The sequence below is a fragment of the Larus michahellis genome, chromosome 1 (assembly GCF_964199755.1).
Source record: "Larus michahellis chromosome 1, bLarMic1.1, whole genome shotgun sequence".
NCBI lineage: Eukaryota > Metazoa > Chordata > Aves > Charadriiformes > Laridae > Larus > Larus michahellis.
This window is the reverse complement of record NC_133896.1, coordinates 128,736,942-128,763,820: the sequence shown is the minus strand read 5'-3', so window position 1 is coordinate 128,763,820 and position 26,879 is coordinate 128,736,942. Positions and strand designations below refer to the sequence as shown.

General features: G+C 40.9%; 1 protein-coding gene across 1 annotated transcript; it reads left to right on the top strand.

Moving 5' to 3' along the window:
- Nucleotides 1-12,967: 12,967 nt before the first annotated feature.
- On the top strand, nt 12,968-26,044 carry ATP6AP2 (ATPase H+ transporting accessory protein 2). Its single transcript, XM_074603818.1, has 9 exons — nt 12,968-13,265; nt 15,665-15,795; nt 18,100-18,228; nt 20,560-20,655; nt 20,854-20,991; nt 21,376-21,429; nt 22,768-22,917; nt 23,988-24,104; nt 24,971-26,044. Exons 1-9 carry the CDS (start codon nt 13,193-13,195, stop codon nt 25,163-25,165), a joined length of 1,083 nt encoding a protein of 360 aa, XP_074459919.1. The 5' UTR covers nt 12,968-13,192; the 3' UTR covers nt 25,166-26,044.
- The last annotated feature ends 835 nt before the right edge of the window (nt 26,045-26,879 follow it).

The following is a 26,879-nucleotide window of genomic DNA, read 5'->3' as shown; positions in this document are numbered from 1 at the left end:
CCAGTAAGGGATGGAGATTCTCCCTGTCTCTCTTTTTGTTGACATATTTATAAAAGCTTTTTTTGTTGTCCTTTATGTTAGTGGCTAAGTTGAGCTCCAGCTGGGCTTTTGCCTTCCTAATTTTCTCTCTGTATAACCTAACGAGATCTCTGTACTCCTCCTAAGTTGCCTATCCCTTCTTCCAAAGGTGGTAAACCCTCCTTTTATTCCTAAATCCCATCAGAAGTTCCTTATTCATCCAGACTGGCCATTTTCCCCGCCCTTTAAACTTGCGACATTTGGGGACAGCCTGCTCCTGGGCCTTTAAGATTTCCTTCTTGAAGAGTGTCTAGCCTTCCTGGACCCCTTTGCCCTTCAGGACTATCTCCCAAGGGACACTCTCAACCAGTGTTCTGAACAGGTCAAAGTCTGCCCTCCGGAAGTCCAAGGTGGAGGTTTTGCTAACCCCCCTCCTTACATCACTACGAATTGAAAACTTGACCATTTCATGATCACTAAACCCAAGACGACCTCCGACCACCACATCTCCCACTAGTCCTTCTCTGTTTGTGAACAGTAGGTCTAGCGAGGCACCTCCCCTGGTAGGCTCACCTACCAGTTGTGTCAGGAAGTTATCTTCCATGCACTCCAGGAACCTCCTAGCCTGCCTGCTCTCTGCTGTGTTATATTTCCAGCAGATACCTGGCAGGTTGAAGTCCCCAACCAGAGCAAGGGCTAGCGATTCCGAGACTTCAGACAGCTGCTTACAGAATACTTCATCTGTCTCCTCATCCTGGTTGGGTGGTCTATAGCATACTCCCAGCACAAGATCTCCCTTATTTGCCTTCCCCTTCATCCTTACCCATAAGCACTCGACTTTATCATCACTGGAATCTAGCTCTATACAATCAAAACATTCCCTAATGTACAGAGCCACACCGCGCCTCTCCTTCCTTGCCTATCCCTTCTGAAGAACTTATAGCCATTCATCGCAGCATTCCAGTCATGACAGTCATCCCACCATGTTTCCGTGATGGCAACTACATCATAGCTGTCCTACTGCACAATGGCTTCCAGCTCATCCTGTTTGTTGCCCATGCTACGTGCATTCATGTAGATGCACTTGAGCTGGGCTACCGATTTCACGCCCATCCTTCCTTGGCCCTTTATCCCTAGGCTCATTACTAGTGGGCCTGGTTTTATCCCCTTCCCCCTTCGATTCTAGTTTAAAGCCCTGTCCATGGGCCTTGCTAACTCTTGGCCTAGTACCCTTTTCCCCTTTCGGGATAGGGTTTTCCCATTCTTAGCGAGCAGGCCCGGTGTTTGAGAAACCCATACTAATTTATTGTCTATTATTCTATCACCTGATCATCCCTCCCCACCCAAGAAGGGGAATCGTGAAAAAAAAAAGGAAACCCGAGGGTTGAAATATAAACTGATTTAATAGGATAAGACTAAATAATTAACATTAATAATACTAAAGAACCAGTATTGATCCCGACACCAATATAAGATATACAAGGATTATACCCAGCCAGTTCTATCAGCAGGAAGCTGTGCACTCCCAGTGGGGGACAGCAAATGTCAGACACTGCGAGTGCTACGTCTTCGAGAGAAAGGGAAGGGCTCAGGGGTCTGGCACCGGGGCAAGAAGTTCTCAGGATTGCAGCCATCATAGAAGAGGAAAAATCTTCAGCAAATTTATATTTATATTGAATGCAACGTTCATGGTATGAAATAATCCCATTGGCCAGCCTGGGTCAAGTGCCCAGGTCTCACTCCTCCTCATCCCTGCACCTGGCAAGGCTCAAAAACACCAAGACCTTGAATCCTACATAACATGTCTGGCTATAAAGTATATATTTTCACAAATTCAGAGACTAGAGTCTTCTAAAAATGCAGTTTTCCCAAGCATTAGAAGAGAAATTAGTCCTGTGTCATTCAAACCAGGACAAAAGACTTTCTGCAGACTTAGAAAAAAAAAGAAAAAGCATGACTTAAACATTTAACTAGCATAAAGATTTCAGAATGAGGCGAGAATTCTTCCAGTCTTCCTGATGTAATTCCTTTATTTGCCTGATCTACAAAATAAGAAAATTAATGCTCACTCTTCCTTTATACTTCACTAGGCTGCTATGAAGCCCATACACACAGTACACAATATGCAAAATAGTATTTAACTGTGATATTTGATCTCGCATTCAGTAATCAGAAAAATATGTTCCTTTAAATTCCATCTAATTTTATTGGAAAATTATTTGCTTCAGAAAATTTGTTTCTGGCACTTTCAAAAACTGTATTGTGTGATAACTTTGTTTTATTCTCATCATTTATTGGCTTGTTAAGCCATTTCATTTAGTGTTAATGATGCAAACCATCTTGTTTAATGCTTTGATGCTGCCCAACATATTATTGCTTTGGTCTGCAGAATAGGGCACTTTTAATACCTCTCTTTTAAAAAACATTATCATTATTTAATTTTTATTACATAAGTTTTGCAAAAATGCCATCTCAGAACAAGTAATTTATAGATTAACTAATACCACAACAGCTTTTAAAAATCACTGCAGTGTTCCAGAGCATTGGCCTAAGACATCATAGCAAGAATTTTATGAGCTCTTGTGTTTGGGACAAGTACTGTGATTTATCCACACTACAATGTCCCTTTTTAACAGCCAAATGCAGTACAGTGCAATGCAGTGTCACCGCAGCATCACTATGCTGGAATGCTGTGTTTATTGACACAAGAATGTTCTTGGCAGAAGTTTTCCAATGAAAGAGGCAGCGTAGCTTTGCGGGCAACCTTTACCTGAACAAAGGTCCTTGTTCTATGTTAAGAGAACGTGACTTTTCTGATTCTTAAGAGACTGTTGACACTAAAAACACAAGCTGGAGCAAGCAGCAGTGGCAAGCTGAGCTGCTTCAGGGAGATACTGCAAAGCTTTTTTATGACTACTACCAACCTGCTGGTGGGGCATCAGCTGGACCACACTGAGATCTCAGCAACAGAATCACCAAAGAATACAGTCCTCTCTCTGTTATTACACATAAGACTAAAATCCCTTGCAAACCTACATGGGAGAAAGAAATGGGAACAGGTTGAAAATCCAGAACTCCTGCATGGTGGCCTAGAAACATAGCAGAGGTACCTTGCTATACTCTATGTACTCAGGCTGTACTGTCCCAGCCACCCCTCACAACATCACCACATAAGTTAACTTCAGCTAGAAATTTCTTGTTACTTGAGTAGTTCTTCAACTTCAGCAGGTAATTACAAAACCTCTTTGGCACCAGAATTACTGTGACACGCTTCAGACCCGTTGTTCTGACCTCGTTTATTCCTTTCAGGCAAGTGCCTATGGCATCATAGACTGTCAGCCCTGGATTAACAATGCTGCTGACATTTCTACCCTGTTCCTAATGGATGTAGCAGTTCTTTGGGCTTCATTTATGTTTTGAATGGTTTATAAGGAGGTAAATGTTTTTAATGGGCTCCAAGAACAGACAGTATCAAGATTCAAGAAGAAAAAAAGACACTGAATTCTGCAAATGCAAGTGCAACAGACATTCTCTATTAGACGATTAGTATACATAAAAATATGTGTGTGCAGCATACACAGGTGCAGCATGGGTGCCTGTGCAGCAGGGTCCCCAAAAAAGGAACTTTCTATCAGCAAGGTCCTTGTTTTTATAGTTCTTACTGTATTTTTTTTTCAAGAAATAGGATAAGCAAATTTAATCAGAGGAGACAGTTTAAAGCATGTTTTACCCACCCTCAAAGTAGGTTGTATGTTTCTTTTGGTGCTTTGTTTTGTTTTTTTTTTTTTTAATCCCTTCCCCCACTATTCCAGGTTACAACTTTTTCTTTTCCATTCCAATTGTTCCAGTAACCGAATTGTTTACTTCAAGGCTCTATTTCTTCCCGCATGATTCTCCGCTTTTGTTGCACCATTATATGAAAGATATTTTTGTTTGAGATTTCACAGAGGCTTATGAGAATAATGCACTTCATGCATCACCTTTGTATTCCATTTCAAGCAACTAAAAGGTAAACTTCATTCAACCCCATTGAGGTTATCTGTCTTATCCGAAGTCCACGCTGGCTAGGAGAGCTCTTTCACACAACTGCTCAGGCAAAGCCCTGCATTTTCCATTGCTAAGGCTGCTTCCTCACCCACAGCTCACAGCCCTTTTGACCAGTTTCTCTCTTTCACTATATGAACATATATTTTTTTCTTTTTTTAACCACAGGGGACCCCCACAATGGTTATTTCAAATCTGACAACAGCTCTCCAATAACAGACAGAAAACCTTGAGATGGAAATCAGCTGAACAAGTCTATAATCAGTTTGGGAGACCACTAGGGAAAGTACTCAAAGCAAGCACCAAAACTCACTTATAAAAATTGTTAAATGAGACAAAGATATTGTAAGCTTGAAAAGCCTTTCTGTGGCTTACAGTTCAAATGCTGAATCCTTCTTTACCCTCCCAAAGGTGTATGTAGCTACATTGCGGTTTCAAATTCCATGAGGTAAGACGCAATGGGAAAAAGGTCATTTTCTCATATGGTATATTACCAAACCCATTCTTATTATGTCCCTTAAGTTCACTGTTTGGCCTTACAGATGTTAACTATTATGCTGCCATCCCTTCATCTCTGAAGCATGCTATCTCCTCCCACAACAAGTATCAGTAACAAACGAGACCCAGGACGCAGTGCAACTGTGTATGAGTAGAACTGCCCTGATTTTCCCAAACATTAAGTCACTGCTAAAGAAAGTGTGATGAATAGGAAAATGGTCAGCATGTTTGTATTTAGGTATCTCATTTGGAAGCCTGATTTGAAGAGCACAGAAAAGAAAAATCTGGCTTAAAGCTATGGATACATAGTCACTTAATTCAGGTATGAATCCGCACTGGTCCTGAGATGGTCCCACCTCCAGCCAGTGGCTCCTGCCTCACTACTCGAGCATTGTGGATGTTCAGATGGCCACACCACGACCTGATGGTGATCTCACTGAGGAGTGACCCACCCCAGAGGAAGAAAAGCTGCTTCAACTTGAGCTTCAGCACGAGGGAGACAGCACAAACAAGGGGAAGGAACTGGGAATTTTTCTGGCAACAGCAGCAACTGGATGAAAATGACTGTTTAATCATGGCCCCTGACCTAAGACATAAGGCCAAGAGACGCAATGCAGCCTGCACTAATCAAATGCTATCAGAGCACTGAACCACAGAGGACCCCACTTTCCCCGATCCTATCCACGCACTCCTGCCTCTTCCCTTGCCCTGACTTTGATACTCATCTCGCCTCCCAACAAGTCAGTTCAGCTTCCTGAGGTTTAAGAAAACTGACTCCACAAAAGAGCTGGGTCAGAATAACTACACAGTAAACTGAGAGTGGACCCACAGTAAATACAATACAGTGCAGAGGATAACCAAACTTGGGGGAGAATAGAAACATCATCACCCCTTTCAAAAGCAAGAAGCTATAATCTTAGCTCAGCAATCTTTACACTAATGGTTGCAATTATTACCTTCAAAATATAGGACATATCTAAAGCACCTGGACTCTTCAACAGGAGCTTCTATGGAGCTCAGGATGGAGATAACATAAAAGCTTAATGACAACAAATTATACTTTAAGTTTTAACTACTCCATTGTTAACCATTTTATTAGAAACAGCAAGCTAAGGTGTTTATCTGCTGGTAGTGACTTCTCCCCTGTGTGAACTTCAATTAAATCTCTTCAAGCATAGGGGGAAGAATGTCAAATTTAACTCTCTCTCTCTCACCGCATCCTAAATCTTCTCAAACTGGAAGAAGAGGTGCACTTCCAGAACGGCTGAGTAGTCACAACAGGATATTAGGTTTGTGGGGCTGCAAAACACAAGAGGTGAGAGTGGAGAGGCCACATTAACCAAAAGTATAAAAGATCATGTTTGTCCTTCTCAGCTGGAGAAGAGATCAAGGTAGATTTCAGAAGCCAACTGTTAAACCTGCTAGCTAGGGAAAAAGCGTAAAATAGCTTTACCCTTCACCAAAAGGGAGCCAAAGCACCCTGCCCTGCTTCACAACTGTAGGTACTGCTGAGTTGCTGACCTGCTGGAGAGTCACTCCCCAACTTACTGTGTGACAAGTGGCTGACATGCCTACACCTATGAGCTCAGGTTGGGGTTTGATGTTAGTATTAGGCAGTTGTGCAAGAGAAGGGATAATGCTCTTGGTACATTCTGTATATTCTGCATTTAGACAGGATGGAGGAATGCCATTTCACAGTACCTGGTAACCCAATACCCCAATGTCTCCTCTCTAGCTGGTTAGCTTCTCTGGTTTCTTGGAAATTGGGGGAAATCGTAGAAACGAAACCAAGTATCAAAGTTGCAGGTGGGAGACCAGGTAGAGAAAGAATTGGAGTAGGACAGAGACTTTTGGGGAGAAGAGAATTAGCAGCATTTCCCTATTGCATATGACCAAGCCCTCATTCCTGCTTTATGGCCTTCCCTCTCCAGACCTCAGAGCCATGATTGAAACGATGTAGGAAGGATTTAAGGTCTTTCTAGAAGGTGCTAAGAACCTATATGAATGGCTGTATGTCAAATAAAAACAGTCTAATTTATTCTTTTAACTTTTGGATGACTAAGGTACCAGCTTCGGTCTTTAACAAGAATTAGGAATAGAGATGCTTTAAGCATTGTCAGCTAAAATGTGTGAAGCTCCCTGCGGTGCAGCTTATGAGATTTTGCAGATTGTCAGTAAAATTTAGCCTTGCACTATTGAAGGCAAGTTCCCCCTAATAAGCTAATAAATTGTTGTGAATGGCCTTCTTACCTCTTATGAAACCATGTAGACTCAAACAAGTGAGATAGAATAACTTAAATTCTCCACTGACCTGGAAGGAAGCAGTGAACACTTATTTCATCCCAGTTCCCACCAAACGTTTGTGTTTCCTTGTTCTGACTCACTTTCTGACATCCGCTTCAGTGATGCTCTTAGCCGCTGTTTACTAGAAAGGCTGGGCAGTGGGACAGAACAGGAACCTATAGAGGGGACACCAAACGAAGTACCCCCGAGAAGCTGCGGTTCATTTAACTTTTGGTTGGAGCATGAGAACGCAAAGCCAGCGAGGCTGCAGCTGTATTTTCGACCACCAGATGGTGCCAAGAGTGCTCACGATCTAGGGATGCTCGTTCAAAATGCTTACCAAGGGCCGATGGCAAATCTTTGCTTTGCTTAAGTCCTTACTGATAAAATTATTAAGAAAAGTTGAATGCAAATGTAATGCACAAATCAACTACAATTCATAGGCACCACACAGACACACACCTTAATTTCTCTACACAATTTCAGGAAAAGACTGAGTTTCTTTCTCCTGTGTTGCCTTCCTCATTAGTGCTACAACCTCAACATACAGAAGCTGTGAACTTTTAATTATATCGAATATCCTTAAAACCATAGTCTCCCCCTACTTTCAAAGACATTAAAATAAAACATTAAAAATATGTTTTGATTAAGCTGACTTAATTAAAAGATAGTGATTAATGTGACTTTGAAACTACTTAAACTAAGTAATCTCTTCTGTGTGGATTACAGATGATCATCTTCCTCAGAACTATTACGTCAAAATTGTATTCCTAGCGGACTGCAGTGTCGTGTACGGGAACAAAATGTTTGTAAAACACATTTCTAAAAATTGACTATGATCACTGAAGGCTGAGAGATCCCTCAGGGGCTGAGAGGGCAGCACAGGCTAAAGCACAGGCAAGAGAGGCAAGGTCCTCCTCATCCTTCCACTGATCTGCTGTAGGAGCTTAGGCGAGTCAATCACCTCATCGATACCCTGCTCCAGCCACTACCGCTACTCAGACTGCAAACTCCATGGGACGGGGACCTCCTTCTGCAAAACACGTGTATGGTGGCACTCTTGCCTTCAGTGAGCCTGGAGGTGCTGGCAAAGTCATAAACAAGCCCATGGAGAGAACTGTTAGAAAATGTCAAGAGTCCACAGGAGCTGCATTGCAAGATCACAATTCTGACATTGCGACATTTTTACTGATACACAAAAGAGATGTACAGTTGTCTTTATATGATGTGCTTATAGAATCTAGCAAAAAGAACCTGAAAATGGGCTTCTCATGCATATTTGGAGGCCTTAACTGTAGCTCAGTCCCACAGATGAGAAAGCCAGCAATCTTCTTTAAGCCTACAAAGTCATCCATTGACTGACAGAAGTAAAAGAGAAAGGCATTTTTCCCTCCTTTCACAAAGAGGTATAGAAGACATCTCCACCTTTTAGAGAGGGCAGCACTTATATTTTGCTTACGATTTGAGTCTTCATGAAGTTGGCTCTGACACAGCCTAAGATTTATCTCAGTGACAAGTTTTTGTTTTTTTTTTCTTTTGTTCTTGTTTTCAGTGTTTTTTTTTCAGTAATTCAGAAATTATTTGAGTTGTCTTTGATTAATTTAGACTTGGTGTTCACATTTGTAGGAATGACAACTGTGTCTGCTTACATAGATGGAGTCTGCAAACAGGGACAGGAGAGCTGAGACCACAAAGCAATTCAGCGGCAAGGACTAACAACTTTTCACGAGACCCATCTGTCAAGTTGCAACTAGTATAAATAGCCAAGCCACGCACAATTGTCTCCAGTCTCTCACCTCCCAGTTTCCTGGTATGCCAGGAGCCCTGAAACTAACTGCCCAACAGAGAGTCATTCAAACTTGTCCCGTTACCCCACCACTAACCGTACCATGTTAAACACATGTTCCATTAGCGTGTCAAGGTCAGAAAGCATCACAGAAAGAGTTTTATCTTCTCAATTTAATTTTAGAAGTGTACGCTTAGCTTCTGTGCATAAATTTGCTGTGAGACTGGAAAGCCTACTACCAAAGGGGATATTGCTCACTCCATGTATTTCTGGACCTGGTAACTCCAAATGGTACCTGGCACCGGGAATTCATTCTTTCCCGTAGGATATGACTGGCTTGGTGTTTGCAGCATCTAGGCAAATATTCTCCAGTTAAAGCCCCATTTTGGAAATAATGGTTGAGACAATTACTCCTGCTAGCAACTACACTCGATTTAGTAGTGATAGAATGAAACCAAATGACAACGCAGAAGTCCAGTACAAATGGCTGGCTCTTTGACTTAGCCTTTTCCTCACATTCCCTCTTCTACCATCATTTCATCCGCAATGCTGTTAGTACAGACAGGGCTCTAGGCAAAGGCAGCATCCAAACACCACATGAGCAATTCCTGCCCAAGACATTTTTGCACAGCACACTGCTAAAAGAGCCAGTGAATACTGGTATTTTGCCTACAGCTGGCACTTTGATTTTGTGACTGCTACTAGCAGTATATGGCTTTATAAAAATTATTTCTGACCTAATGTGCATGTTGTCTCATTTTTTTACTTGCCCTGAGCGGAAGCTCAGAATGAAATCAGTTTAACAGAATTTTACTGCGTGTAGATTTTGTCACAAGTATTGCTTACAGGATTACAAAACTCACTCTCTTCAAAGCACAGCTGGGATCTAAATTAAGCCTAGAGAAAATAGCTAGAACTCTGCCAGCCTGTAAACTGATGGTATTATTCTCTTATACTGGGCTTCACTGACATACAGATATACCCAGTGGGCACTGAAAACCAGTGTACAGAGTTAGTGAGACTTGACTGTTTCATAATAAAATTTATTGCTTCTATTTATTATTTTCCCAAAGAAGAAACCAAGATGAGAACAGGAAAACATAAGATAGAAGACAGAATTCTTCACAAACCATGTTTCTACTGCGATTTCAAGAAGAAAAGCAATTCAAGTAGCAGAGAAGGAATATAAGAATATCCAAATGCAGAACTCTAGTTTCTCTTCTGTTTCTAGAATTAAATTATAGTATTGCCAGCACGAAGAGTTCGGGAAAAAGAAGTGGAATGTGAACCCTACATTCCCGAAAATACAGTTCCTGCAGCGAATCCAAAAAATAAGATGACACTCTTTGGTTGTTGCATGACTTCCAGAGTGAATGCTTTATGGAAAACAGTGTCAAGACAATAAAAAAAATTTGAAATGATTGCTAACGGGCATAGATATGAAACACAGACACAGTAACAGATACAAGAGAAACAACTTCTTTGAAACAGTCTTATTCATCCTGCCCTCTTCTTTTACACATCATATTTGTAAGAAATCTGTGATTTAGATGGAGAAACTTCTTCCCTTGCAAGCTCCTTTCCCTGTTCTGCACTTTCTGCTACATTCCCATCTAAAACACCACCACATCCACCTAATGCCCTCTAGCAGTTTCACAAACTTACTGCTTTGAGCCACCCTTCTTATTTCTATGAACATTTTGGGTGTAGACCCAATCTGCAGAGGGGAGTGGGGGTAAGGAGGAGGATGCAGCTGTACAGCTCCTACTGTGAGAAGGCAACGCAGTGTATACCCATATTTGATGTCCTATGATCACCTACTTCAGACTACAAGTATCTTGGTGCGGGAACCATATTTTCCCAGATAGATAAAACTTTGTGAAATGTTGCTAAAATACACACAGTAAATAGCACACTACACTCGTCAAGTGAAGCGCCCAAGAGCCAGTAAATCCCAAAAATAAGGTAACTCACATAACCTTAATCCAGAACCCATGGGCATACATGTTGTGATATCATTGTCAGTTTACAGGATAGGATACTTTTTTTTTTTAATATCGTCCTGCCTTCCTCAGTGCACAAACATGCTGGGCTCATTGAAAAAGCAATCATTCAATATCTTTGTTGTTCAGTGATCCAGGCCTTGTCTCTTGTATGCTCTTCTAATCCTACTCTGAAGGCAGAAAAGCCGATACGGAAACAACTATTTTGATCATACTCTTTGCTACAGTATCCAGGTAATCTCACAAACCTTTGTTTGCATTTATTTTACAAAAGTTGTTATGTAGTGCTGGTTTTGTAATGCACAATACAGAGTAAACAATAAGTGAGTATTAATTTGAAGTGCTCATACCTTGCCTGGCTGATGAATTCGAGAGTACTCTACATATTTGGCATGGTTTTCATATTCAAAGTATAGTTTCCACCTGAGAACAGTGGGAGCAGTAGCTCCTCTTCATTTATGCAAATCATCTCACAGACAAGGAGCAGACTATTATTGCCACCTATGAAAAGCTGGGTATGAGTGATTTGCCCATCGTCACACACTATCACGTGGCAGATGCAGGGATATAACTTTACTGTCTCAAATACCATTCTGATTGTTGTACGCACATTTTACTACCTGCCATTCTCCAACTCATTCACCGATTCTGAAATATGCAGCCCCTTTTTTTGGTACAGAAACCGTGCTCAGGAAGATTTTCAGAGTATTTCTATAGTTGGCTGGAATTTCTAAATACATGGCAGAATAACTGGTCAGATAGCTGCATGGCTAGTAATCTCTGGCACATTCAGCACATAAATACAGTCTTACCATGTGGATGTGACAGAGTTGCTGTGTTCCAGCAAAGCAGGTAAAATACTCCCTAGCACTGCTGGATTTCCTGTGAACTTACACACGTTACTTTCTGAGGAATCCAGGACAGAAATAAAGACAGTTTTAATTATAGATGTTCTCCACAATAAATGGAGGTCTTAACCACCTATGCTACATGACAATTCACCCTCCAAGCCCAGTTTTCTCTGCCTCAACTTGCAGAAAATCTCCTCAAGATCCCTGAACCTAAAAATGTAAAAAGACCCCAAGGAATACTCTCAATTGTTCATGGCATATTACAGGAATACTACACATACACTGAACAGCATGCACCCAGCTGCCTGCTTCTGTTACCAGAAAAAACAGCTGAAGTGAGATGAGCATGACTGCGGCAGCAAGTACGTATGTTACTGTAACTGATCTCAACAACAAACCTTCAGGGAAATGGGCAGGAACTTTCCAAACACTTCATCTCAAGTTGCACCAGGGGAGGTTTAGACTGCCTATTAGGAAAAATTTTTACACCGAAAGGGTTATTAAGAATTGGAACAGGCTGCTCAGGGAAGTGGTTGAGGCACTATTCCTGGAGGTGTTTAAAAGACAGGTAGACATACTGCTTAGAGATATAGTTTAGATTAGTGACAGTTTTTGTCAGAGTTAGGTTGATGGCTGGACTCGATGATCTGAAAGGTCCCTTCCAACCTAGCAATTCTATAATTCTATCTTGGCCCCTCTCCTCCACCAGTTTAGTAAACCCTCACCAGTTTAATGGACCCAATCGAGACCTTGAAGGCTGCTTCCCCCATGAATATCAAAACCACATACTATACGGCAGTGCCCAACTCACGGATTCAGCTCCGTTGCTTGCCTTTCAGGGGTGAAGTGCTGAGGCACGCATCAGGCATAAACGCAAAAACTTATTTTTTTTTTCCCCATTATTTCAAACCCCATTGAAAAGAGAAACAAAAAGGAAAGCCAACAACGACCACTCTTCCCCCCAAAACAAGCCCCCTCCCCCCCTTAACATGGATTCTTGTCGTCCCCTCTGTGCCTCCTCAGGTACATCCAGGATGAGGGCGAGGGCGAGTGCAAGACGAAGGGCCAGGGCCAGGGCCAGGGCCTACCTCACGGCCAAAGCCTCACAGCCACACCCGGCGCTACGGAGGTGCGAAGAAGGGGGAGCAGACGCCCTTGCTCTCTGAATGGTGCATTTAACTGTCAATCAGAGCTCCTTCCCTCCTCCCCCCTCCAACCGCGCGTCCCGTCGCCGTCATGCTGATGAGCGGTGCGAGGGACAAGGCCCCGATCCCTCGCACTCCGATTGGCCGAATCAGCCGTCAACTCACTCCGGGGAGGCTCCGCCTCCTCACCGGTCCCCGCTGAATCTACGGTGCGGCCAGGAAAATGATGCAGAGATCTCTCACGATCCGATTGGCCAAGCGGGAACGCCACTCAAGTCAAGACCCCGCCCTCCCGGCGGGACGGCGCCTCAGCTGACCGGTCAGCCCCGTGACAGGGCGGGGGCGGGCCTCACTGCCGAATGGTCGGTTCTGTCAGTCACTCCTGCAGCGTCCCGCCCAGCCGCCCTGAATCTCACCTGCCGATTGGCTGCGGCCGTTGTCTGTCACCACTGCCTGGTGGGCGGGGCGCTCTGGCTTCTCTGTCCGACGGTGCGGCCGCCGGCCCGGCGTTTTCCCAGGCGGGCGTCTCCTCAGTGCGGCGGCCTGCCCGGCAGCGCGGCGAACATGGGGCGGCGCGGCGGGGCTTCCTGGGCCCTGGAGGTGGCGGTGCTGCTGCTGGCATCGGCTTGCTTCGCCGGTGAGCCGGGGCGGGGGGCGTGGGGGAGCCCTGCCGCAGGGGGCGGGCGGGGGCAGGGGGGCTGCGGAGGGACGTTGGGCGCCTCAGCGGGCCCGGCCGCAACGGTTGGCGAGGGGCGCGCGAGGCATTGCGGGCGGGGGCGGGGGGCGCGGGCCTTGCGGAGCCGGGAGTGGGGGGGATGGTGACCGGGGAGCGGGGTGTGTTTGTGTGTAGATACACGCCGTTTTGTTACCTTGTACGAATTCTGCCACCTTTTACGAATTTTGCCATGGCTGGAGGCTTTTCTGTCAGACGTTGCGAGTCAGGCTCCCGCTCTGAGCTTCAGGCGGCTAGGCCGCCTATGTAGTTTTCGGTCAGCCTACCTCAGTTCTTCGGCGCAGGCCCGCAGAGGCTTTTGAGAGCCGAAGCTCTCCCGAGAGACCGCTTCGGTATGGTCAAAGTTTGATTAAGTTTTTTCTGTAGGTGGCTGGGCAGCAGTACACAGGATGAATTGCGTCTTGGAATTTAGTCTCTGGACTTCACTGAATATGCGTCCCAGTGGGATATTGTGGTCAAGGAGTTATAGCGTGTCTGAGGAAAAGGCTTGTGTTCCCAACTTCAGATTTAGCTTTGCTCATTGAGAACTTGCAAGGCAAATTTAGTAAAAAAGGGTGACGCTCTGATTTTATCCACCTGAGCAACCTTGTCCCAACTAAGCCAATAAATAACATGTGTGACTGTCTTACAAGCCTTGTGGAAAATTAAAGCAATGTGTGAAATCCTGCACACTAAGCAAAAATGTTTGTAGCAATTTTGTAAATTCCTTCATAAGCAAATTGGTCTAGAAACACTTCTGTTCTCCAAATATGGGTTGGTACACCGTTAAAATTGGTAGTAGGCCATCCAATGAACACATATCAATTTAAAACAAAAAAACACCGCTTGAATCTGCTCCATATAGGTCAGTTGGTTTGGCCTGTTTCCTTCCGTTTGCCACTGTTCCCCAACCTGCATCTCAGGACTTTGTTCCTTTAGTATGTTTGTCATAATATAGCTCAGGTTTACTGTCAACATGTGTATGCATGATCATGATCCAGGCATTAAAACAGCATTTTCAAGGTCAGATTGGTTAAATTCATGTTAGGGAAGATTATAGCTGCACAATACATCAGTTTACTATTGCATTATTTTTGTAAATAGCCTTTAGATTTGCAGATGCCCTGGAAAACTATTTTTATATACCTGCTTGAATTGTTAACTAATTTCCAGTGATCATATGAGTAAATACTTGTTGTTGGTTTTTTTAGAAGATTATCTTACTCATGTAATTTTGGAGTATGTAGTCAGACTCATTGTAAAATTAGTACTTAAGCTTAGATGGCCTGCAAATATTTATTGTTCTCCTAGTTGATTTTCTTGAGTCCTGTATCAGATTAGTTTTCTTGTAGAAACATACATAGATTGCTCATTGGGGTGGGATATGTCTGAAGCTTTGTATTGTGCATGTTACTGCTTATATTCACCAAATAAGTCTTAAAATATATTTAGGCAATTGTTTGTGCACACAGTATTGCAGGTATGCTTAAGTGACTTAAAAATAGGAAGCTAGACTGAAATTAGCCCATCTCTTTTTTTGTGGAGTGCTCTCTGACTTTATTATGCAATAAGTTACTGTCATCATAATACAGATTAGAAATAATGCTTTTAGTCAACTTTGCTATTCATGGTAATGGGAAAGAGAGGGTAGGAGGGGTCACAAATAAGTGAAAACCCAACATGAAAAGAAGTGTTACAGATTGTGGTTTCACAAAATCAGCTTAGGTCCAGTACCTGGAGGAGGTAAAACATCTCTCAATATCATGTGGTTGAGAAGGCAGAGCAGAGACACCGGAGCTGTTCTGCAGAAGCCAGATCATTCCTGGCAGTGCTCTGTTTAAGCCGGCACTGACTCTGCTGATCCTCCTGGCTCTGGGTTCAGTGGCTCAGGCTGTTGTCTGCATGAAAAGAGATGTTATGCCAAGCAGTCCTGGAAGCAAACAAGCCGTGTTGGTGCAGAGTTGCTTGTGAGCTAATAGGATTTTGGAGTCTGCCTGGCTCTACTGAGAGTTAGCTTTCCCAGGTCAGAACTGGAACGCTGCTCACAACCTGCTAGTGAGTACGCAGAAGTGTACTGTGCTGTTGCTTGAATAATTGCCCTGCTTTTGTTGATGTGGTTTTGTCCTTCCTTAGTCATTGCTGTATAAAAACTTATTTTGTATTCCAGAGCATTAAATGATTGGTTCTCATTACTTGTGTTACATAAATTGATAGGTATGAGAGGGAGGAATAAGGAATCTTAAAAGCTCTAATATGCTCTTTTTCTGTGATGTAAGAGAAAGATTGTGAAAACCCTAACAGCTTTTTTGTTTGTTTGTTTTTAGGTGTATGCGGTGATGAATTTAGTGTCTTACGATCACCTCAGTCAGTTGTTTTTCGAGATGGAAGTTGGCCCATTCCTGGCGAGCGGATCCCAGATGTAGCTGCATTATCCATGGGCTTTTCTGTTGAAGATGTACGTTTCAAGTCTTGATAAAACTAAAACTACAGACCTGATCACTTAACATGCAGATCTTCCTGTCATGTGCTGGAATATGTAAAATATCATCCTGTTTTTCTTGAGGAATGCATGACTTATCAGAACATGGTTTCCAAGCATAGAGCTCTGTCAGTCATATGAGCAGCAAAAGGCTGTGCTAGCCGGCTAATTTGAATCATCAGCTACAGAAGGAAGGAAGCCTGTGGAGTCTTTACTGTGATATTCTTCAGTACCTCTGAGACCCAACTACATGCTGTATCCTCCCATCCGTAGTCACATACTGAGAATCTGTGGAAACCACTGTCACTTCTTGCCTATGAGCTATATCTACAGGGCTCTGCTCTTGGGTACTCTGACGATTGTGAGAAATGGCTTGGCTAGGCAGGCATTTTGTCAGCAAGCTTTTCTGCTGTGCATAGTTAACAAGGACAAATAAACCGAATAGTTAGGAAGTAATCCAAAGACTTGCAAACCTAATTTGTGGTAGCGTTTCCCAAATTAGGCTTTGGAATATAGCTTTGGTGATGTTTAAAGCAGGGCACATGAGTAGGAGCTCTTGGATTGATTGCATCTTGCCTGCTGAATTTTTTGCTGGGCTTCAGTGATTGTTGAAGCAGTATGTGAAAGCTTAATAGCCAGGCATTTTTAGCAGTGTCTGTGTGTGACCAGGTACTTAAAGCTACAAGCTGGAATATTCTCACAATGCTAGTGAGAGAGGCCAGTTCCCATTTCTTTCATACTGCAGCTAAGCAAGAGGTCAGATGACTCCGGTTTGAATACAGGTCTGTTTAGCCTGTGTTTTGGAATTTGTCTGAAAATATCTTGCTGTCAATTAATTATGCTTTTTTGTCATTAAACTAGTAACAGAAATTCATATGAGTAGTAATCCTAAGAAGTATATTTTGATTATTTTATCAAGAAAAAACAATACATTAGATGGTATTGTGTGCATTGCATGTAAAGACACCCAGCAAAACAGTGGGTTTGGGCCCGGTTTGAACAGTAGCCTTTTGGCATACTGATCATCTGAAGGTATAACATCGTTATCATGGACAAAAAATGTTTTTCAGTACTCATTCTGTGCCTTTTCCAAAGTTTGGAATTTGCTGTGATGGGTCCGTAGCATCCTTTAAAAATAGTTCTCTATTAGTGTTATTTTAAATCCTAGAAGCAGCCAGGGAAGGAAGTGTTTAAATTACTCTGTTCAGTGAAGCGCTAAACCTGAAAGTTATCAGCATTGTCACTAAGGTGGAGATCACCGTGTAGGCAGCTTCCAACCCTGGTATGGCAAATACTGCTGGGCCCAAATGGTCATTTTGCAGTTTACGTCAAGGCTGTAGTCTAGGAACATGAACTGACAGCACAGTGGGTGCACTGTAGAGAATTTAGAATTCTTACTGCATTACGTTGGAGATTCTCAAACACGATCATTCAGTATTCCTCCCTTGTTAAGGCAAGATTAAAAGGAACCCCTTTTTTGTTCCTGATGATGCTTTAAAAGGTTTTTCTTTTGTTTCTTTGAGGTGATACAGATCATAGTGTCGACGATATTTACTTCTAAATACCAAATAAATTGTTTTCATAAAACTTAAGTAAGCAGTTATATTTTTATACAAATGGAGAAATCTCTTTGGATTCATTCCAAATAAATGAATTTGTACTTCGTGCCTGAATAAACCAGCCAGGTAGCTTTCACTGTGCTCTTACTGATACATAACTGTAGTAAGCTACTAAGGAATCTTCTTGTGTTTCTATGCAAATTTATAAGTTTTAGATTAGTAGGCCATTGATACGATGGACACTCTTCTGCCTTTCCCTCCCCCATTTCTTTCTGGTACTGAAAATATCAAGATTTTAAATGTTTTAATGTACCTAAACCTGTTTCTGTGGTGTTTTGTGAAAGGGTTTGGTTTTGGTTTTGTTTTGCTTTTTTTTTTTTTTTAATTCAGCCTTCATTATTAGATACAAGCAATGATATTTCTAATTTAATTATGGGAAATAACTCTTGATATATCCAATATGTGTAATGCTTTCTCAGTGTAGACTTTGCTATGAAGTTACTTGCCGCTTTTAAACCAACAATTTCTTCATGGTTAACTTGAGGCAGCATTATTCAAGATGAAGGCATTCTGGTATTAACTAACTTTGCCGTGAAATTTCCAGTAGGCTGTCCTGCACAGAGATATTAACAACGTAGTGAGTTATTTTGCTGTAGTGGTGGGGGAAGGCTCCTCTCTTTGTCCCTGTGAAATACAAGGCTTTTTTATCATTTTGTAATAGGATCTTTCCTGGCCTGGGCTTGCAGTGGGTGATCTGTTTCACAGACCACGAGCTACTGTGCTGGTAACAGTGAAGGGAGTAGACAAGCTGGCATTGCCTGTGAAAGGGATTTCCTACCCTATTGAGAACGTGAGTATCCACGTTTGGAACTGTTGCGTGATTTCTGTGGCTCTTATGATATAGTGAGAAGTACATGACTCTCTACTGTAGCCCTTGATGTTCAGTTATTTCTTACTTCGCTTGCGAAGTTCACATATCACTCTAGAATGATGGGTCAGGCTGTACAGATAAATAATCCAGTCAGACTCCTGTACAAGGTGAGAGGCCTTTAAGATCACCCACCCAGGTAGAGAATCCACTGCTTCCTATGGTAACTTTTTGATTCATAGTCAGAATCATTAACTTTTTTACTTTTTTTTGCTTCAGCTGAGTGTGAGTGGTAGAATTTTATATGATGACTCTTTGATGTACTGTATAGCCCTCTAAGCATTCTGAGTCCTCAAGTATTTGACTGTGAAATACAGCACTTTGAGACACAATTCGATTATACTGTATCAAAAAGACAACAAACAAACACCATTACATTTACCTGTCACTGTCTGTCTTTGCTGAGACTCTTGTCTCACACTTGTCACAGCATGACAGAATCATTTAGGTTGGAAAAGACCTCTTGAAGTCATCTAGTTCAACCCCCTGAACAAGCAGGGTCAGCTAGAGCAGGCTGTCCAGAACCGTATCCAGTTGGGTTTTGAATATCTCCATAGATGGAGACTCTACAACCTCTCTGGGCAACCTGTGCCAGTATTTGACCACCCTTACAATAAAAAAGCGTTTTCTTGTGTGAAATATAGAATTTCCTATTTTTAAATTTATGCCCATTGTCTCTTCTCCTGTCATATGATTTTGTCCACATGCATCTTAATGGGAGCACAGTAACTTGCGAAATATTGGTAACTGTAAAGTGTGTACTCCTTTATAAATACATTGTCTGCTTTAATCCATTTCGCTGCAGTATTGGACTGGTTGTTCATGTTGAGTTGTTGTTTGTCCAGCATGAACCCGCAAACCCTTTTCAAATAAGTTGATTTTCAGGTTATCTCTAGTTAGTTAATTCTGCTTCTGCCTATCTTGGAAAACTTTGTTTTGCACTAGTTCACAATGCTTTTTGGCTCTATGCAACTGCTGTGCTCCTGTTAAGAATTATTATTTACCGTTTTATTATTTCAGTCAAACTGTGGAATCATCAGTGACAATGTTGAATAGTGTTTTGTTTAATATTGACACCCTGTTGCACACCCCAGGATGAGGTGATGACTCCCCTGTGAAATTACTTCTGCAGCTATCAGGCAGGCTTTTAATCTGTTTTAAAATATCAGCATTTAATTGGAATGTTATGTGGCTTTACATTGAACTCGAGTGAAATTCAGCTTAACAAAGATCTGCTTTCACATCAGCTTTCAAGCACAGCTCACTAGTTCGGGCATAGTTACATGTTGGCATTGCTGAAATGGTGCCTGGACCAAAACTGGTGTAGGATTGTCTGCACCTGACTGTAGGCGCTGCTAACTTGCAGAAACCTTAAATATACTTGAAGTCTTCAGTTGTATTTGCATTTGTAACTTTGATAAAGTTCTGATGTGTACATAATGCATATTTTATTTCCTATTAATAGGAATTAATAATAGGAACTAATAGGAATAATAAAGTTAACTGCTGCAATGCCCCAAATGTATGCTGGCACAGCATTGGTTCTCCGATATTCAAGAATAGTTTCAAATGATCATCAATGAGTCTATGTTTGGGACCGCTGGGTACAAATTATCCTAGCTTACAGACTTACTAAAATTTGTTAGAAAAAATATTTTTATGCTCTTTAACTAGTGAATGGAAATGTGCCGTTCTACTTCTTTTTAGATGAAACCCAGAAGTAAGTGTTTTATTAGCTTGCCAGTAATGGCGCTATACCATGATAGGATTTCTTTTATTCTCAGTAATTTTTTATATGTCTCTCTTCTTTGTTGTTTCAGCAGTTGATCTTTCTACTGGTATATTTTCATTCATCACTTTACTGTGGTTTATAACTTTCCAGTTGCACTAAGATTGGTTTCCTCTTTTGTATTGCTTCTGTATTTGTTGGTCTTGCTTTACTGATAAACAAGGCTATACTCTTAGCTTAAGTAAGCCTCTTAATTACACAATCACGGCCCCTTGGACTTCTTAAAAACATATCGTGTCTGCCATATGTACAAATAAATTGTCTGTTCATAGATACACAGTTGATGTTTTGTTTTGCACATTGACTCCTATTATTTGTTATTATCACTTTGGAAATATTCATACTCTTTGTTCAAAAAGAGGTTGTCCTATTTTTTCCAGACTTCTGTAGTTAAGCAAATTATCTCTTTCTATATCATTAGTCCCTGTTTTACCCCAAAATCTAACTAGATTTTTGTGTTCTAGGCTGTGCCCTTCAGTCTTGACAGTGTTGCGAATGCTATTCATACTTTGTTCTCTGAGGAAACTCCTGTGGTCTTGCAGCTAGCCCCCAGTGAGGAAGTGAGTATTGCTTTGCTGCTGATTCCAGATGTTCTAAATAGTAAACCTCTTTCCACTTGTGTGGCTGGAGTAAAGCCAGTTGATTATATAAAATATTTTGCATTGGAGAGAGATTGCAAGTATGATTGATTATTAATGTGTGCCTGGAAAAACTAAAAACTAACCTCTGTTTTTATTAAACAATGGCAATTATTGCAGAGAGTGTACATGGTGGGCAAGGCAAACTCTGTATTTGAAGATCTTTCTGTCACACTGCGCCAACTGCGAAACCGCTTATTCCAGGACAACTCCATTCTCAGCTCCCTTCCTCTCAATTCCCTCAGCAGAAACAATGAGGTAAAAAACTTTAATCAGTGGGAACTCTTACAATTTTTTTTCTGATGTTCTTAGTTATCTTGTGCTTTTCCTTTTTTTTTTTTTTTTTTTTTTCTCCCCTTCCCACCCCCCACCCCCCCCCCCGCCCTATTTTTTCCTTTTTTTTTTCCCTTTGCTTTACCTAGGAGAGCTCACTCTAATTTTTTCTAACTGAATTTTAGGAACTAAGTTTTAAGGGTTTTTTGTAAGTAACTTTATCGAAAGAGTAATTTCCTTCTGGCATGTTCTGATGCCGTAGAAGACATAACCTGCCAAAAAATACTGAGACTTGCAACAAAATGAGACTTCCCTAACTTTGGTTTCATCAAAGGAAATATCTGTCTCTCTCTCTGCCTCTTCCCCCAGGTTGACTTGCTTTTTCTGTCAGAACTACAAGTCCTGCATGATATTGCAAGCCTGGTAAGGTTTTTTTGAAACACTTTCCCCATCTTGCGTCACAAATTTCAGAGATCTCCTTAAAGGTAGAGAAGCCCTAGCCAGGATACTTGGCAACCAGTGATATATATTCAAGTATGTCATCAGTTGGTTGCATCAGTTGAAATAATTAATTCTCAAGTTATTTGTATCGTCCCTGTCACTGGCAGAAGAAAATGAGAACCTTAATCATCTGTTCATTCTCTTGTATTGTGTTTGGTGAGAACAGGGGGAGTTCTGAGCTGCTATTTCTCCATACCTAAGACACCAGGAAGTACTCAATGAAGAATTCCTTGTTTTCTTACTTGAGAAGTATAATGGTAGTTAAGAACATGTTCTTTGCCCTGTCCACCATTTTACTTCAAAATATCACCATAATATTTTGTCTGAAAAGACTGCAGTGACTTTTGTAGCATGAATAGTGATGGTGATAGAAATATTCCAATGGAGGGGTGACCTTTTAATTCTTATGATCTTTTTACTAAGAAGCTACTGCCTTTTTGCTGTGGTTTAGGTTTTGTTTTGGGTTTTGTTTTTTTTTCGTTTAAGCTGCAGCCCTCAACTACTTAAAGTGAAGGAAACAGTCATGAAAAACTCAGAAGTTCATGTTAGGTGAAGGGCTGGTGGAGAGAAATGGGACTTTTAAGAAAATGAGGTAGAACAACTTGGTTTTGTCTTGCGGACTAGAAATGCTGTAGTTAAAGTAGATGGGAAGATAGGAACTGATTAAATTCCTTGCTTTCAGGGACTATTCTCTTGTGCAGGCAAATGTCAGTGCTGCAGCTTCACACTTGTAGAAGTGCAAGAATATCACTATTCTCCTTTGAGATAATTTGGATTATATTGGTTGGGTTTTATGACAATGGGATGATACTCCTTAAGTAAACTACTTTTGTACACAGGCAACAGCAAGGTAGAAGTTGCAACCTACTCAGTTTTGCAAGGGCCAGCTTCAGCGGAGGGAATAGTAGTATCCAAATGTTGTAGTTACGTGAGATTTTTTTTCTCCCAAGTTTTATTTTTACGGTGGTTACAGAACAAGAATTCTGATGTGAATAATTATAATGTTTCTTTTTAGTAGAGCTCTGTATTGCATGTATGTAACATGTACGATCATGTGCTTTTTTCTGTAGAATAAGAAAAGAAACAGTTGTGGACATCTTCTAGTTAAGTTGGCAAGAAATTCCACTTCCTAATCAATATGGAATATGACTGTGGAAAGTGAGGCTGAATTAGTCCCAGCAAATTGATTTTGTGAAATGTGTTTTTAAAAGTAACCTGTGTATTAATTAATTTCTTTCTGCCCTCAATGGTGTGCCAAAGCTGTCTCGACACAAGCACTTAGCCAAAGATCACTCTCCAGACCTGTATTCTCTGGAATTGGCTGGTTTGGAAGAGGTTGGAAAACGGTATGGGGAAGACTCTCAGCAGTTCAAGGATGCTTCTCAAATTCTTGTAGACTCTTTGCAAAAGGTATGCTTTCTACCTAATTAACAAAACTCACAGGAATACTAAAGAAATATTTTTTTTGTGTTAACTACAAGGGGTTAGTTTATTGACTATCTTCTGCTTTGAATTTTCACTTCATTAGTGATGGCTTGACTGATGCTTGTTTTTGTTGTTTTGTTTTCAAAATGTAGTTGTTCAGTTATAAAATTGAATGTTATACTTTGTCACTCTGGAAAGTGTTGACATGATTCTACAATGTGTTAGATATTCTGTATAAAGTAGTAGGAATATACTGATGTCAATATGACTCAGTGTGTTTGTTTTTCCTAAATAAGTATCTTGCACTTAAAACTGCCAGTATGTCTCTCAAAAACTGGCTCTCAGAAATGTGGAAATATCTTTATCCCAGGGTACAGTCGTTAGTTTCTCCTTGCCCACAAAGCTATAGGAATCTAAATTTCCAGGCCTCTAAAATAACTGCTGTTCATCTTATCAAAAAGCTCAAGAAAGTAATTCTTTATCAGGTCTTTTGTAATCATTAGAAAAAATCTTAAAGGCTGGTCACTTTTGAGAGTTTCAAAAGCACGATGGAAAAGTGTTAAAAGCATGAACTTGCCAAGCCGAATAACCGTTTTCTCTAAACATTACTCTTTGGCCTCTTTGCAGTTAAGCAAATATATTTAAATAATAGACATATTAGTCTTCGTATGAGATTAAAATATTCAGGTTCATAATTTCCCATTGAAAGGCTGAGAACCTAAATATTTTGTCGAAACTGACAGACAGACAATTGGAAACTATATGGTGATGGACCTTTTGTAAAAGGGATGAAAGAATGAGTTTCAGCCCAGAAAGCAGTCACAAGCTACAGTCTGCTGAACAGTTTCTGAGGGGTTTTAAAGAGATGTTATAAACCAGGTGAAAGTTGGCACTTTCATAGTGGAATTCTAAAATAGTGTAAACTTTTACAACTTTCCATAAGCTTCTTATTCCTGAAGCTGTCATCTTATGGCTTAGTGCATCTTGCTAACAACGCTCTACTTAATTCCTGGCTACAATGTAGGTTTTAAATTAAATCACTTTTGCTTTTCCAGTTTGCAGATGAGATGTTTAATCTGTACAGCGGGAATGCAGTAGTAGAAGTGGTGGCTGTAAAGGCATTTAATTCTCCCCTCATGAGGAAGACTCGCTCCATTCTCCAGTCTTCAGAGGTAGTAGATGCACATTTTTCTATATATAATTTATTAAAAGTGATCCATCACTACTTTACTGGAGCGTAACTTTTTTTTAAGGACTGACTATGATTTAGGCACAGGTGCAAAGAGGTCAGCTTACCTGTCTTGATCTTCTTCTAATCATATAGTAATTTAGGTTGAAGAGGGCCTCTGGAGGTCATCTAGTGCAATCTACTGCTCAAAGCAGGATTAATTTAGTAGTTAGATCAGGCTCCTCAGGTCCTTGTCCAGCCAAGTTCTTGAAAAGTCCACGGCTGGAAGTTCCACAGCCTTTCTGCACAGCTTGTTCCAAAGTCTTAACCACTTTCACTGTGAAAACTTTTTCCCTTATGTCTTGTTAGAGTTTCCATTTCTGCTGTTTTCTCCCCAGTAACAGTATTGCATGTGAGTCTTGCCTCCTGGGTGGGGAAAAAATTGTTTTCCTTGACTTGCTGCCTGCACTCCAGATGCAGTCCAGGATGCAGTTGCCCTGCATCATTGTAGGGGCACGCTGCAGACTCCTGTTTGTTCCCCTTGTCCACCAGGACGTTTTGGTCCCTCTCTGCAGGGCTGCTGCCCAGCCAGTCAGTCCCCAGCCTGTGCCGTCACGTCGGGTTATTCTCTCCCAGGTGCAGGGCTTTGCATTCGTCCTAACTGAATTTCATGAGGCTCCTGTCAGCCCGTTCTTTTGGATTCCCATTAATGTCGGTCACATAATCACTTTTGCATTTTGTCCCCCAGCACCAAAATTGTCTAGACAAAAATGTATCTCTCCTATTCAGATTGCTCAGATTTTTGATTGCTCAGAATGTGTTTTGTATGCAAGCTAACTTTAGAGTAATACACATTTTTCTTTATTACAGAGCAAAAAGGAAAATCCGTATAACCTTGCCTATCCATATAACTACAACTACTCTGTAATCTTCAACATTATTCTGTGGATGATGATAGGTCTTGCTTTAGCCGTGATAGTTATCTCCTACAACCTCTGGAACATGGATCCTGGGTATGACAGCATTATTTACAGGATGACGAATCAGAAGATAAGAATGGATTGAACTGCACTGTATTTTGGCTCAAGGCAATGATGAAGAGTAAGGTCTCCTTCAAACTGTGTGGAAAACAAATATTCTGACATGGTTAATTGTGGAATTTTTTTAAAGGTGTATTTATTTCTACGTATTTTTTTCCCTCAAGCCTATTTTAAATGTTAGTAGTAGCACCAGATGGGATTTAGAAATTGAAATCTGCTTGTTTAAAAAAAAAAAAAGAGCAGTCCTCAAAGTAATTGTTATTAAAGTAACATCATTCCATTTTTTTAATCATGTAACATGAGTTTTTGAAATGCCCTGTACTGCCTGTGACTGTGTGCAAAACAGATAAATTGAAATTATGATAGCAACATGTTGTTTGAAACTTTTACACTGGAAGATTAGAAATTATAGCTAAATTGTTGTGTTGTATATTATGAACCAGTTGTAAATGTTTGATGTAAATATTTATAATGGCTATATGTAACTTCAGAGAGGATAGTAATTATTCTTTAGTAAAATACTAAATATAGAAATATTTCTACAAGACTACAATTCTCGTGGCACAAATGACATTTTGATCTCATGTTGATGGCTCAGAAAGATCCTTTACCTAGAACGTCAATGGTTTGGAGGTAAATAACACTAGTGTGGCTGGTCTATACAGTGGAGAGACTATAAATATTGAAGTAGCACCAGTCTGATCATGGTCTAACGTCACGTATAGTTGAAAGTTCCTGTTATGATGCTTCATATTCCTTCCATTTGTGTTGATGCTATTATTAAAAACAAAAAATCAATTCTTTTTGATGATAAGAGTGGACCAACACTTGATTTAAGTATACCTGGATTATTAGTCCTGCTTCAACTATTCAATAAAACAAAGAACGGTCGTTCTTGAATGCATTTACTCTTTGTGGCTTCATAGGTGTGGCTACTTCTGTTAACTATTAGCTCAGCTGAATAGAGTGGGTGCTGGCAGCCTCCTTTATGTGGCAGTGGGCCTAAGTCTATAAAAGTTTAGTTTTAACTGTCTTTCAAAAGCCAATGTTGGAAGATCACCTTGTGTGGATTAAATTTCCTAAACCAAATAGTGTAGTTAAAACAAGTGGTTAATCTGTGGTATGAATCTTTTTTTACTTTTCAGAAACTCGTTTGCTCTTCTGGTAAAAGGAATTCTTCAAGGCTGCAGCAATGAGAATGGAAGCTACTTTTTTCATGTTCTAAGGACATTCTCTAATGTCCTTAACTTTGCCTATTGTTAAGACAGATTTGTTCCACTTCCAGAAAAGATCTGCTCATTGAATTTGTCTTATTGGGAATGTCAGATTTGTAGGGGTTGAAATTGTTCATCTCTTGGAGATCCTGGACAACGCTTCATGTTGAATTGAGTAACGTGCTGCAGCTTTGTCCAAGTCCAGAAAAACCCAGTTTAGTGTATGTTATAATCATTTGAAATTACTTTTACTGGCACTTTAAAGTTAATCTGGGTGATTAAGATCAATAGACAGAAAGGAAGAGTTGCCCTGCCAGTTTCTCTGACAGGAATGTGTAGTCTCATTATTGAACATTCTGTAACACACTTTTGGTGTTTTGATGAGAATCAAATCCATCTGATGAAGTGGTACAACTTTATTATGAAAACAATTAAAATACAGCTCATCCCGTTTGATAGGCACGAACCTTAATGTTTTAAGTAAACTATTACGTGGTGGTCTGTTTTTTTTTTTTTTAAATTTCT